Here is a 13,947-nt window from a genome sequence, read left to right on the forward strand (position 1 = left end):
CCAGATAGTGAAGACTGCTACTGCAGAGTCGAAGCAGCTGTGGCCTTGAGGCATTCTAGGAACAGAAGGGAGGCCAGTGTGGTCCTAGAGGAGGCCAGGGAATAGGGTAGCATACAGTCTGAAGGTAATGTGAGGTGTGGTAGTTAGCACTGGAGAGATGGCTCAGTGGTTAAGAGCACTGGGGTGTGGTTCTTAGCATCATTTTGGCAACCCACAGCCTCCTCCAATTCAAGAGGGTCTAAAACCCTTTTCTGGCCTCCTTGGGGACCAGGCATCCACATGGTGCACATACATACATTCAGGCAAAGAAAACAAAACAAAACACAAAACAAAACAAAAAGCCCCCCCCCCCAAAAAAAACAGTACTTATAAAATAAAAATAAAAGTAAATAAAAGGTTAAAAAAATGCGATAGCCAGAACCGGAAAGATGGCTCAGCAAGTAAGAGCACTTGGTGCTTTTATGGAGAACCAATTTTCAAATCCCAGCACTCACAGGTGGCTCACAACCATTCATATCTAGTCCCAGAGGATCCAATGTCTTCTGACCTGTTCCAGCATTAGGTACACGTGTGCTGTGTGTACATACATCCAAATAAAACACTCATCACATAAAAAATTAGTCTTAAAAATATAATTAAAATAAACTGTTTCATTTTGAAAAAAGAATGTGGCAGTCAGAAAATGCCTAGTTGGCTAATGGGGACACAGCTATGCCGTATGAATGCAAGAGTGGCATTTCAGGGAACTTGACCAGAGCTGGGGCTCTGCTCTAGTGTGAAGCGAAAGAACAGAGTTAGCTGATGGCTGCAAGGGTGGCTCCAGGGCAGCATCAGGAAGGTGCTTGAACCCAACAGACAGAGGAAAGCTCCTGGCTCTTTAACACTGCTTATCTTGTTTGTAGTTTGATGTCGTGGTCTGATTGTCTCCTTGAAATGATGGGATTGTCATTACCACTTGGCTTGCTCAACTCTGACGTGATGTGCCCCATGTACAGCACACAAAGAACAGACCTCGCCCTAGGGGGGACTGAGACGCTGGAAAGATCATGTCCTTGGTCTTCTAAGGCACCTGGCTGCTCAAAGCCTTAGGAGATGGTGGGTGGACAAAGGGCCTCTGGGCAGATCTTCTGGCTCTTGGGCCAGCAAGGAGCTCTTGAGTTAAACACCTGAGTTTGGAGAGGCCCACTTCCCAAATCAGATTGTGACTTGCCATCATTGGTCTAGCTTGTCTTCTTAATTTTTTTTTTTTTTTTTTTTTTTTGGTTTTCAGAGTTCTTTTACTTTATTATTATTTGGGGGGCGTGGTGAGACAAAGTTTCTCTTTGTAGCTCTGGCTGTCCTGGAACTCTTTGTAGACCCAGGCTAGCCTCAAACTTACAGAGATCTGCCTGCTTCTGACTCCCGAGTTCTGAGATTAAAGGTGTGCACCACCACTGCCTGGCCACTCACAGTTCTTTTTAGCTTGCCCAGCCGGTTTGGATTCCTCTGGGTTTGAGCGCTGTCCTCAAAAAAAGGTGGTTGTGAATGCAGGGAGCAAGGTCTAGCAGATCTTCCCACAGGGGAGGGCTGACTGAGCCTCCACTGCTCTGTGGGAAAGGGTCTGCTGATCCTGGCCTTTACTTAAATTCCACGCCTTGGTCTGGGAAGCTCTTTGCTCCCTGAAGCCCAGGACAGAGTTAAGCTCCTAAAGTACTGGGAGCAGGAAAGTTTGTCTGGTTGGATTCTTAGCTGAGTCTGCCCTGGGAACTACTGCTTTAAACCTGAGGAATGTTGTGGGAACGTGGTCCTTGGCCCCTGGCAAGGCATCTGGGGAAGGAGCTACTCCAGTGAGTTATATGTGTGCTGTCGAGTCTGATTGGACAGGGAGTAGCAGACAGCAGGCATGTGAAGGGCAGAGCTGACAGTCTCTGCTCTCAGGGTGAGCATGGTATGCCCCTCTCCAATTCCTTCTCTCCTTTTGCTGGGAACTAAACCCAGGACCCATGGCCCTAGGATGATGTTTTTTTCTTTCTTTGCTCCCTGACACCTCTTTACCATCCCACCCTCCTTTTTTATTTTTTGTTTTTGAGGCTGGCCTTGTGTTTGTTATGTAGCTGAGGATGACCTTGAACCCCTGATCTTCCTGCCCTCACCTCCCCAAGTACTAGAATTATAAGTTCTTGTTGCCATATCCAACTTCCCTTTCTTTTTATAAAGGTTATAGAGAATGGTTTAATATAACTCAGAGTTTTAACAAAGTCTTAAATTCTAGAAGAATATTGCCGTATAAGCATATCTAAAAGTTTTTTTTGCTAAGTTTTACTACCCAGGATAGTATTGTCACTAAACACTGATTCCAAATGGCTAATGATGTTATCAGCAATTTTGAATAGTTCAAAACGTCCCTCTGCTTACATTTATTCAGTAGTTATTTACAGAATTCCATCACAGAACACAGTAGTGGTCACAAAGACTCAAGACAGCTGGGGAGGTAGCGATGCATTTAATCCCACCCCTTGGGAGGCAGAGGCAGGCAGATTAGAGTGAGTTCCAGGCCAGCCAAAGTTACACAGAGAAAGCCTGTCTCAAGAAAAAAAAAGTCTCAAGCTAAGTTTGAGGTCTTTGGGAGGAATCCACAGCCAGGAAACCGGACAAAGCTGGTAGACCCCGGCCAGTGGTTCTTGAATGACTGTGTCCATGAGTCCAGGAGTTAAAATTGAGGTGTGAAGGGTGGGAACAGGTGGCTCCAAGCTGACTCTAAGAAGATAGTCAAAGATGCTCTCCTGCCTGAGGTTGGCAGTCTGTTGCTCTACATGGAGAATGTACTTATTCCAGTGTGCAGATAGGAAACTGGGGCAGAGGAGGGTTAATTTGCCCTTGGTCACTAGAGGCGATGACGTCAGCCTGTCTTTGTGCTGTTTCACTCTATGCCAGCCTCTTACTGGGCTCCTGGGGCCGTGTGGCTTTGGGGCCCACCCTGCGCATCCGAGGGTTAAGGAAGCTGACACTGAACTGTCAGGTGATGCCCCTCAGTGTCCATTCTACCTCAGTCATCTGCGTGTGCGTGTGTGTGTGTGTTCACATGCATATTACAGTACATGTGTGGAAGTCAGGGCAACTTATGGGAGTCAGTTCTCTGCAGCATATGGGGCCCAGGATGGAACTCGGGTCATCAGATTTGGTAGCGAGTGCCTGTAGTGACTCATCTCATTGACCCCTTATTTTGACTTTTGAGATAGGAGCCTACACATAGCCCTGGATGACCTTGAACTCAAGATTCTCCCTCCTTAGCCTTCTAAGTTCTAGGATATGGTGTGTACCTTGCCCTCAGCCTTTATTTTTCTGAGACTCATCTTCCTTCCTGCATCCAACTACGGGTATTTTTGATAATTTTTGTTAGCTTTTGCTTCATGGATTTTAAAATTTCGTTTTTTAATTTTACTGATTTTTATTAAGCTCTTCATTTTTCTCTGTTCCCCTCCTTGCCTCTCCCCTTTCCTTCAACCCTCTCCTAAGGTCCCTATGTTCCCAATTTACTCAGGAGATCTTGTCTTTTTCTACTTCCCATGTAGATTAGATCTATCTAAGTTTCTCTTAGGGTCCTCATTGTTGTCTAGGTTCTCTGGGATTGTTATTTGTAGGCTGGTTTTCTTTATGTTTAAAAACCACTTATGAGTGAGTACATGTGATAATTGTCTTTCTGGATCTGGGTTACCTCACTCAAAATGATGTTTTTTAGCTCCACCCATTTGCTTGCAAAATTCAAGATGTTATTTTTTCTGCTGTGTAGTACTCCATTGTATAAATGTACCACATTTTCCTTATCCATTCTTCGGTCGAGGGGCATTTAAGTTGTTTCTAGATTCTGGCTATGACAAACAATGCTGCTATGAGCATAGTTGAACACATATCCTTGTGACATGATTGAACTTCTTTTGGATACATACCCAAAAGTAGTATTGCTGGGTCTTGAGGAAGGTTGTTTCCTAATTTTCTGATGTCGCCACACTGATATCTAAAGGGGCTGTACCAGCTTGCACTCTCACCAGCAATGCAGAAGTGTTCTCTTTACCCCACAACCTCTCCAGCATAAGTTGTCATCAGTGTTTTTGATCTTGGCCATTCTTACAGGTGTAAGATGGAATCTCAGAGTTTTGATTTGCATTTCTCTGATGACTAAGGATGTTGAGCACTTCCTTAATAGTCTTTTAGCCATTTGAGATTCCTCTGTTGAGAGTTCTCTGTTTAGGTCTGTACTCCATGTTTTTATTGGATTATTTGTTCTTTTTTTGCTATTTGTTATTTGATGACCACTTTCTTGAGTTCTTTATATATTTTGGAGATCAGACCTCTGTCTTATGTGGGGTTGGTGAAGATCTTTTCCCTTTCTGTGGGCTGTCATTTTGTCTTGTTGACAGTGTCCTTTGCTTTACGGAAGCTTCTTAGTTTCATGAGGTCCCATTTATTAATTGTTTCTCTCAGTGTCTGTGCTAATGGGGTTATATTTAGGAAGTGGTCTCCTGTGCCCATGTGCTCGTGTACTTCCCACTTTCTCTTCTATGAGGTTCAGTGTGGCTGGCCTTATGTTGAAGTCTTTGATCCATTTGGACTTGAATTTTGTGAATGGTGATATATATGGGTCTGTTTTCATTCTTGTACATGTTGATATTCAGTTATGCCAGTACCATTTGTTAAATATGTTTTCTTTTTTCATTTGATTTTTTTTTTGCTTCTTTGTCAAAAATCAGGTGTTCGAAGGTGTATGAATTAATATCCAGGTCTTCAATTCAGTTCCATTGGTTCTCCTGTCTGTTTTTATGCCAACACCAGACTGTTTTCAGTATTGTAGCTCTGTAGTAGAGTTTGAAGTCAGGGATTGTGATGCCTCCAGAAGTTCTTTTATTGAACAGGATTGTTTTGGCTATCCTGGGTTTTTTGCTTTTCCATATGAAGTTGAATACCGTTCTTTTGAGGTCTGTGAAGAATTTTGCTGGGATTTTGATGGGCAGTGCGTTAAATCTGTAGATTGCTTTTGGTAAGATTGCCATTTTTACTATGTTAATTCTACCTACCCAAAAGCATGGAAGATCTTTTCACTTTCTGGTGTCTTCTTTAATTTCTTTCTTCAAAGATTTAAAGTCCTTGTCATACAAGTCTCCCACTTGTTTGGTTAGAGTTACTCCAAGATATTTTATGCTATTTGTGGCTATTGTAAAGGGTGGTGTTTCTCTGATTTCTTTCTCAGCCCATTTATCATATGTGTACAGGAGGGCTACTGATTTTTTTGAATTAATCTTGTATTCTTCTACATTACTGTGTTTATGAGTTGTAGAATTTTGGGGGTTGTTTATGTAGCTATCATATCCTCACGCCCAGACCCACAGGGGTTCTGGCTCAGGTCTACTCACTCGAAGGTCCCAGATTCACACCTGGGCCCACAGCGATCTCTGGCTCTTTATTGTTCCAATTTTATTATATGTGCTGCCAAAGCGAGCACTTAATTTGATTGTTTTAATGCCCATTCACTTTTGGTAAAATATTCATGATATGAATTGCCATTGCCACCATGTTTAGGTATAGGTTTTTGTTTTAGTGTACAGCCATTACCACCTTCAGTTTCTAGAACGTTTTGGTCTTCCCAGTTGAAACTAGACCTATTCAAAATAATAGTTCTTATTCTCCATGTCTCCCTGCTGTGGGAACTCCTTCAGCAATGGCCTTTGGGATGCCCACACCATCTCCCAACACCTAGAAGCCACAGTTGTATTTGGTGTCTAACTGTTCCAGTTGCCCCATCTGAGTGGGTGCTTGCAGGGTTGCTCCTTTGTGTCAAGCTTATTTCACTTAGCATGACGTCTTCAAGATTCACTCATATTGTCAGATGTGTGTGTGTATGCTTGTGTTTGAGACAGGGTTTTCTACAGCCCAGGCTGGCCTCAAGGATCACTATATAGCTGAGGGTGGTCTTGAATTGTTGATACTCCTGCCTCCATCTCCCAAATTCCAGGAATATAGGAATATGCCACTACATCCTGTTTGAAGGCTGAATGGTTGACTTTCGTATCTGCTCATTTCTGTTTACTCGCCTTGGCAGTAGGCTTTTGGATTGCCTCTACTGTTTGTGACTCCCCCAGCACTGTTGTGAATAATGCTGCTGTCAACAAGGGTTTTCAAGACCCTGTTTCCAGGCTTTTGTGTAGATACCAGACGTGAAATTCTTGCCTCATTGCAGTAATTGTTTCAGTTTTTGAAAACAGTCATGTTTCTATAGCAGCTGCATTGTCACCAGCCATGCCCAGACGTTCCACTTTCATGACCATTTGATGAGGCACCATTTACATTTGCACCGTAGAGGCTCTAGCGTATGGTTGGATGTCACCTGGTTCCACCTCACCAGGTAGAGGCACAGAGGGCCCTTTGCTTCTCAGCGCTTACACAGATCAGTCTGTTTCCTGCTAGCCCTGGCTTTTAGTCACAGTGGTGTCCTAATGAAGCACCAGAAACTTATATAAGCCCTACTTATAGAACACTGGGATTTTCTTTCTTTTTTTTTCTTTTTTTTTTTTTTTTTTTTTTTTTTTTTGATAAATACTACTGGATATGTTTATGCCAAAGGCTTTTTTTTCCAAATACAAGATTATTCTCTTCTGGTGAGTTCCCAGAACTAGTAACCGCTACTGTAAATAATAGCTGATCTGGCATAAAGGTTTGCAGCAGGGCTGTTAGGAGGCTCGGTGGATAGGTAACACCTGAAAGCCTGACAGCCTGGGTTTGCTCTCCTGGGCGGGAGGAGAGAACGAGCTCCTCAGAATGTTCTTTGATGGCCACATTTGTGCCAGGGCATGCAGTTCCTTGATGTCCCCATATGTATACACACACACACACACACACACACACACAGTGAATAAATCTTTTTTGTTTGTATGTTCTGAGACAGTTTCTTTGTTTAGCTCTGACTGTGGAACCTTCTAGATAGACTGGGCTGGCCTTGAACTTGAACAGAGATCTGCCTGCCTCTGCCTCTAGTACTGGGATTTAAGGTGTGCACCATCACTGCCCAGCTTGTGAAAAAAAAGTTATGCCTACATAGGACACTTGCTGTGAATGGCAGTTCCAGGATTAGAGCTTGTCTGGCTGAGTCTGTGGTTAGTGTGAGGCCCAGGACATTGTGATGTACTACTACAGACTTTATAAACACTGACACGTAGGCCACACTCAATCTCCAAAAACCATTTTCTTCAATAATTAATTAACCTTAAATTACTATAACATTTGAGCTTTATATATATATATATATATATATATATATATATATATAGTGTGGGTACATAAGTATATGTGAGTTGGGGAGGCATGAATGTTTGTGTGTGTGTGTGTGTGTGTGTGTGTGTGAGAGAGAGAGAGAGAGAGAGAGAGAGAGAGAGAGAGAGAACATGTCTCATTGCTCTCATATTTCATCCTAGAAGACATGGAAGACAGCTGTTCCTTTGGAGTGGGTCCATTCTCTGGTTAGGCAAACCCTCTTTGGCAGGAAAAACCTTTGTATGAAGTGGTCCAGACCAAGCCAGTCTCCTTCGGGGAACTTTAAACACCGAATGATTTTGTTGCTTGGCTGTTATTGCCTGGACAGCCTTCTTTGAAAAAGAAATCTGACAGGCCCAAGTCATGTGTTTATCCTAAGGCTGGGCCATTCCAAACTCATGTTTCAGAGTGTTGAGGTTGTGTCCAGCCATCCTGGTGGGTGGTAATCAAACACAGGTGGGAACCATCCGGCTGGCTCTGCCCCTCCTCCTCAGCCAAGTGAGAGCTGGCCTGCCCACCACAGAGCTGGCTTAGAAAGCACCCTGTGTGGAGACAGATGGTGTGCACATGTGTGTGTGTGCATGAATGCACACTCCTGCATGTGTGTGCATAGAGCTCTGCTCAGTGAGATGTGGTATGAGTACAAATGGCACAATGGCTTCTCTCTGTACCCGCGGATTCTCGCCTTTGTGTGGTCTATAACGCATATGTTCCTTTTAGTCTGTTTCTCAAGTTTTTGCGGTTAGAAATCATGTATTTTCCTTGGCCCAAGATGAAAGCCCTGGAACAATGGTCTAATGCATTTTACAAAGCTGTCTCTAATTGGTAGCTGCCTGAGATCTTCCCTTTGCCCTAGTGACCCACGTCCCTGTGTAGAGTTTTGTTTAGTTGTTGATTTTTGAGACAGGGTCTCACTGTGTAGCTGTGGCTAGCCTAGAACTCACTGTGTCAACCAGCTGGCCTCGAATTTACCTGCCTCTGCCTCTTCAGTGCTAGGATTAAAGGCTGTTCACCACCATGCCCCAGCCTTTTTCAGAGCTTTAAAGTCAATCTCACAGAGCTCTGGATTTCCACACTCTTCCAAACCTGCGGCCTCTGGGAGGCAGCTTGCTTCCTTAATGTAGCTGTTCCCAGAGACTCTGTGCAGACTTGACCCAACAGAGTAATTCATCAAGGAAACAAATAGTCTAAATAGTGTCACTTTAAGCAGTTTCTAGCCTTGTCCCCAGGAATCCATGTGTGCCCTCTAAATAGATTCCGCTTCCCACCTGGAAACCAGAAAAACAAGCAGACTGCACGTGCGCGCGCACACATCCTTAGCTGCAGCTGCAGGTGACTGCGACTTAGACGATGTCTAAGGATGCGTTTTCAGTCGGAAGGCATCGCATGCGGCTCCTCAGAGGTGCTCTCTCGTGGAGTGGCGCCTGGAGGCTGATCTGCTGAGCACACAAAGCAAAAGCTGGGACTCCAGTCAGTGACTTTCTGCCAGTCTCCCATGCTAACCTCTTGGGGACGTTGACAAAAGATGCTCTGAGGGGTTCCAGGGTTGGACACTGATGGTGTCTTCAACTCTCAAGACGTAGAAGGAAGGTGTTGGCTGTCATTTTAGTTTATGGCTTGAGTTTACATGTGTATAATCATTGTGGTTCATGTTTGTACAAGATATAATTACTGAAAATTACATGATGAACATATTTTAACTCTTAACCCTTCTCATCCTGGCAAACTTTGTGGAGCTTTTGGGGACTCCTCCTTAGATACCTCCCTCACCTGAGTAGGTGTGGCACTCCCCCAACCAAGTTCTGCTCTTGAGTAGACATCACTGCCCTCTCTGGTAGTAACCTGTCTCAGGGACTCAGCTGAGACTTGCACTGTTGTCCTTTGGGGTTCAGTGACTGAGGGGGATGTTCATGGGAGGTTAGAGAAGGTGGCACTCACTGATAGGTGTGAGGGCTGACCTTAGGAAGAGAGTGGGACCTGTGACTTAGGAAGCCACTCAGTACAGCTAGGCATGGTGTCCCTGGAGGTGGAGTGGAAGAAGGCCATGTCTTCCCAGAGCACACAGCCACACTGTCGGATCATAGGACATGTATCCTTAGCAAACTCAGTGGGTACTCATTAGCAGTCTGAATAAGAGAGGAGCATAAGGAAGATTTTCAGTAGTGTTTCTTCTATCATATAAAAAGAATGTCCTAGAACCACAAAATCTGGAGCTTATAACTCAAGAGTTCCAGTGTAGGAGTTTGGCTGGGCTGACATCGTACATGTATACCCGCAGCTCACTGGAGGGTAAAGCAGGCTTTGGAGAGATTTCTTTACCCTGGCATTCCCTTAGAGCTGAGGAAATCTTGTGATGACCACCACACAAACACTGTAGAACTTTTTCCTGTGCTAGTTAAACTGAAAATGTTTTTCTCCTTCCAGGTTTACAGGAACAGACGGACCAAGTGGTTTTGGCTTTGAATTGACATTTCGTCTGAAGAGAGAAACTGGAGAGTCTGCCCCACCAACATGGCCAGCGGAGCTGATGCAGGGCCTGGCTCGATATGTCTTCCAGTCAGGTGATAGCCCAGAGGCTGCTGCTGTTCTGGTCCTGTGACTGTTGGTCTGGTGGGAGATGGGAGCTCGCAGGTGTATGTGATGTCTGCAGAGTCCTTTCGTGGGTGGGGAACTGTGTGGACCTAGGCAGAGACTGTGCCAGTGTCCTGATGCCCTCAGGCTTTGTTGCTGTCTGTCATAACTAGCCTGTTCCCTGTGCCCAGTGGCCTGACTGTCTCTATGTCTGTTTCGAGGCCTCAGGCACATAGGCTAATCTTGGCTCAGCCTGGGCGAATGATAGAGACTGGAACTTGTTCCTTTCCCTCACAGGGTGGAGGGATGCTAAAATCAGAACCGAGTTAGATTATTCAGATATTAATAATTTAGATTATTAATCTCTAAGAGATTGTCCTTTGCTCCTAGTGCCTACTGGGGACTGCTACAATGGATCTTGGGTAAAGTCTTTGTGCTGGGAATGTTCTTACTTTTTAGCTCATTCTGCCAGCACCCTCCAGCCTATGAAGGCTTCATAGTTCCAGAATATCTCTCTGTGGCTAGTTATGTGACCTAGATTTTTATCTTTGATTTGGTATATGACTGCCTTCTCTCTCCATCCTTTCCTCACTATACATAATGACCTTGACGAGCTTGAAATGACACTTCACTAGCCTCCAAGAGCTAGGATGACAGGTTCATACCTGCACCTAGGTGAGAGAGAGAATGTAAGAGGTAGGGATTGGAGCTGGGTCTTGCACATAAAGGCGAGTGCTCTGAAACTGACCTGTATCCAATACTTTATTTTTTATTTTGAGACAGGGTCTCATTAAGTTGTCCAGGCTGACCTTGAACTCACACTTTAGCCCGATTCAGGCCTGCGCCATCAGGTCTAACTTTGAAAATAGGTTTGTCTTTGATGTAGAATTTGACCTGCTGTGGGAATGGGGGCTCTAAAGATGAGGTGGTACTCCACTGATTGTTAAAACATTCATTTTTGTCCCTGCTTAGGGAAATGTAAAGTAAATGTTACAAAATACTAGTAATTTCTAATGTGAAGTAATTTTAACACTATAATACAAATCAGATTTGTATTAGTGACTGTTTTATTTTGCCTTTTTTTGGTGAGGGCACAGAGAGTCTTTATATACAGCCCAAGTTGGCCTTGAACTCTCAATCCTCAAGTGATTAAAAAGGATGTTGGGACTGGGGAAATGGTTCAATAGGTAAAGGTGCTTGCTGCTACCCTGACCACCTGAGTTGGATTTCTGGGATCCTTATGGTAGAAAGAGAGAACTCACTCCTTCAAGTTGTCCTCTGACCTCCACATATATGCCAGGGCACGTGTGCCCACACACATATACACAAATAAATATAATTTTTTTTTTTTAAGAAAAGAGGAGCCTGCTGAGCCCTGGCTTGATCCCTGGAACCCAGATAATGGAGAGAACCAACTCCTCAAATTGTTCTCTGACTTCCATGTGTGCCACGGCATGCACCTTCATCCTCAGACCTCCACATGTGTGCCACGGCATGCACCTTCATCCTCAGACTTCCACGTGTGTGTCACGGCATGCACCTTCATCCTCAGTAAATAAAGTTGTTAGAAGAGAGGAACTCAAAGAATCGCTCTACAGATTACTTATTTATTGATAGGAGAAAAAAGAGAGACTAGAGAGATGGCTTAGTGGTTGTTCTTACGGAGGACTTGGGTCCAGTTCCCAGCACACACATGGTAGCTCACAACCTCCTGTAACTCAAAGTTCCAGGGGATCCAAATCCTTTTCTAGCTTCCATGGGCTTCTACTCATGGATGTACAGATGTACGTGCAGGCAAAATACTCATATACATAAAACAAAAATAAATACATTTGCCGGGCGGTGGTGGCGCACGCCTTTAATCCCAGCACTTGGGAGGCAGAGGCAGGCGGATCTCTGCGAGTTCGAGGCCAGCCTGGTCTACAAGAGCTAGTTCCAGGACAGGCTCTAAAACTACAGTGAAACCCTGTCTCGAAAAACAAAAAATAAATAAATAAATAAATACATTTGAGAGAGACTCTTCTGACAAAGAAAGGTCTGAACAGATGTCTCCACAGCTGAGATCAAGCTCTGCAACACATACATACAGCCAAGTGGTACTTTGTGTTTCTCTGTACATGCTGTCTGTGTGCAAGCCAAGTATGAGAAGACAGCTGAAGAGCACTTCCCAAAAGGTTGAACCTAGATCTCAGTAAGTTACAGCCAAACGTGGCCATACTGTGGGCCATTCCACAGTTCCGCTTTCTGGATTCTGCCCAGCTAGGACTGTCTCCAATTTAAGGAAACTTGGTGGTTTACATGCTGTGTTTGATCCTTGATTGAACCCTGGGAGAAAAAAGTCATTTGTAAGCTGGCTGGGAAGATGTGAATGTGAACTGTCAGGAATTGTCACTACAGCAGTGACAGTCCTCGTGCGGCTGTGGTATCATGCTTATATAGGACACTGTCTTCGTTCTGGGGAGACAAAGTTTGGAATGCCTATAGATAATGCTAAATGGTTCAGCAAAAAAGTAAGATATGTGGGAGAAAGCAAGCGTGAAGTGTTATTGTGATTAGGGTATCTGGATATTCACATTACGCCTTCTGACTTCCCTATAGAACCAGAAATTTTTGCACCAAAAGTTGTGGCTCTTTCTTAAGTGTTGACAACTGTGTGCTCTCAAGTCCCTTCTGCACCAGTGGCCCTCACAGCTTCTCCAGTGTAACTGCTGTCAGCTACGCTTGCAGAGCAATCAGGCACTTCAGAACAACAGGGTGACCTCTCTCTCTCTCTCTCTCTCTCTCTCTCTCTCTCTCTCTCTCTCTCTCTCTCTCTCCTCTTTAAAAAAAAGATTTATTTATTTATTATGTGTACAATATTCTGCTTGCAACACCAGAAGAGGGCCCCAGACCTCATTACAGATGGTTGTGAGCCACCATGTGGTTGCTGGGAATTGAACTCAGGATCTTTGGAAGAGCAGTCAGTGCTCTTAACCTCTGAGCCAACTCTCCAGCCTAACTTCACTTTGAAAGTATAATACCTACTTTCTATTTTCCAGATTTTCTATTACACCATTGTACTAGTTAAGTAATAGGTAAATCAAGTAGTGGTAGATCACACCTGTAATTCTGGCACCAAGGAGACAGAGGTAGGGAGACTCTGAGCTGAAGGCCAGCTTGGGCTATATAGTGAAACTCTACCTCAAAACAAAACGAAACAAACCAAAAAAAAAAAAAAAAAAAACCAAGTAAATAGTTCAGTAAGTCTACATTGTTTGTTTTGGAGTTTTACAGAGAGTAGTAAGCCATAGAAACACGGGAAGTGATGAGAACGCAGCGGCCCCGACTAAGTCTAACGATCGTGGGGCAAGAGCGAGCTGCTGGTGCCTCGTGTGCCTCTGACACACAAAAGGCAGCACCTGGTATTGGTTTTTGCTTTTGTTTTGTTTTATTTTGTGTTTAGAGGCAAACTTTGTGTAACCTAGGCCGAGTACTTGACCTTTTTCAGCCTTAGTTTCTTGAGCTAGGCCACTATGCTCAGTTTAAGTACTTTTTTTTTCCTCTTTCATACTGGGGATGGATCACAGGGCCATGTCAGCCTTACAGTTACAGAAGACAACATGGAGAAGGTTAGTAACACGTTGAAGACCACAGATCTCATAGGTGTGAAGGCAGGATTTGAGCCCAGCTAATGAATGAAGTACATTTTACTTCAGTATTGTGTTGACAGGAACTCTGTGGACATCTGATCTACCTGATGTCACAGGCTGTACAATGAGAAACTTGAAAATTATCCATGTGGATAAATGCTGCTGGTTCACATGACCACTCTGCTCTATGATGGCTTGCTCAGTGTTAGACAACACTGAGCTCAGTAGGGTGACAGTCTGCAGTTCTTGGAAAATGGAGCTGGGTGGAAAAAAAGCATTTATAAAATCTCCAAAATCCTCTTAAAATATATTTTTATTTTTTTAAAGCATTTGTGTGTGTGTCTGCAGCTACATGTGTGTGGAGGTTAGAGAACAACTTTGGTTATAGGTCTTCAGGAACTATCTGCCGTATGTATTTGATGACTTATGTCTGCATGTATGTATGTGTACCACATGTGTGCCTGTA

General features: G+C 44.0%; 1 protein-coding gene across 2 annotated transcripts in view; it reads left to right on the forward strand.

Moving 5' to 3' along the window:
• The window catches only part of Sufu (SUFU negative regulator of hedgehog signaling), a 92,652-nt gene that overhangs the window by 16,054 nt on the left and 62,651 nt on the right, over positions 1-13,947 (forward strand). For both annotated transcript variants that reach the window (XM_038328252.1, XM_038328260.1), the window contains exon 3: positions 9,706-9,842. In XM_038328252.1, coding sequence (XP_038184180.1) covers positions 9,706-9,842 — 137 coding nt within the window. The remainder of the gene's footprint in view (positions 1-9,705; positions 9,843-13,947) is intronic.

The sequence above is a fragment of the Arvicola amphibius genome, chromosome 1, assembly GCF_903992535.2.
Source record: "Arvicola amphibius chromosome 1, mArvAmp1.2, whole genome shotgun sequence".
Classification (NCBI taxonomy): Eukaryota; Metazoa; Chordata; class Mammalia; order Rodentia; family Cricetidae; genus Arvicola; species Arvicola amphibius.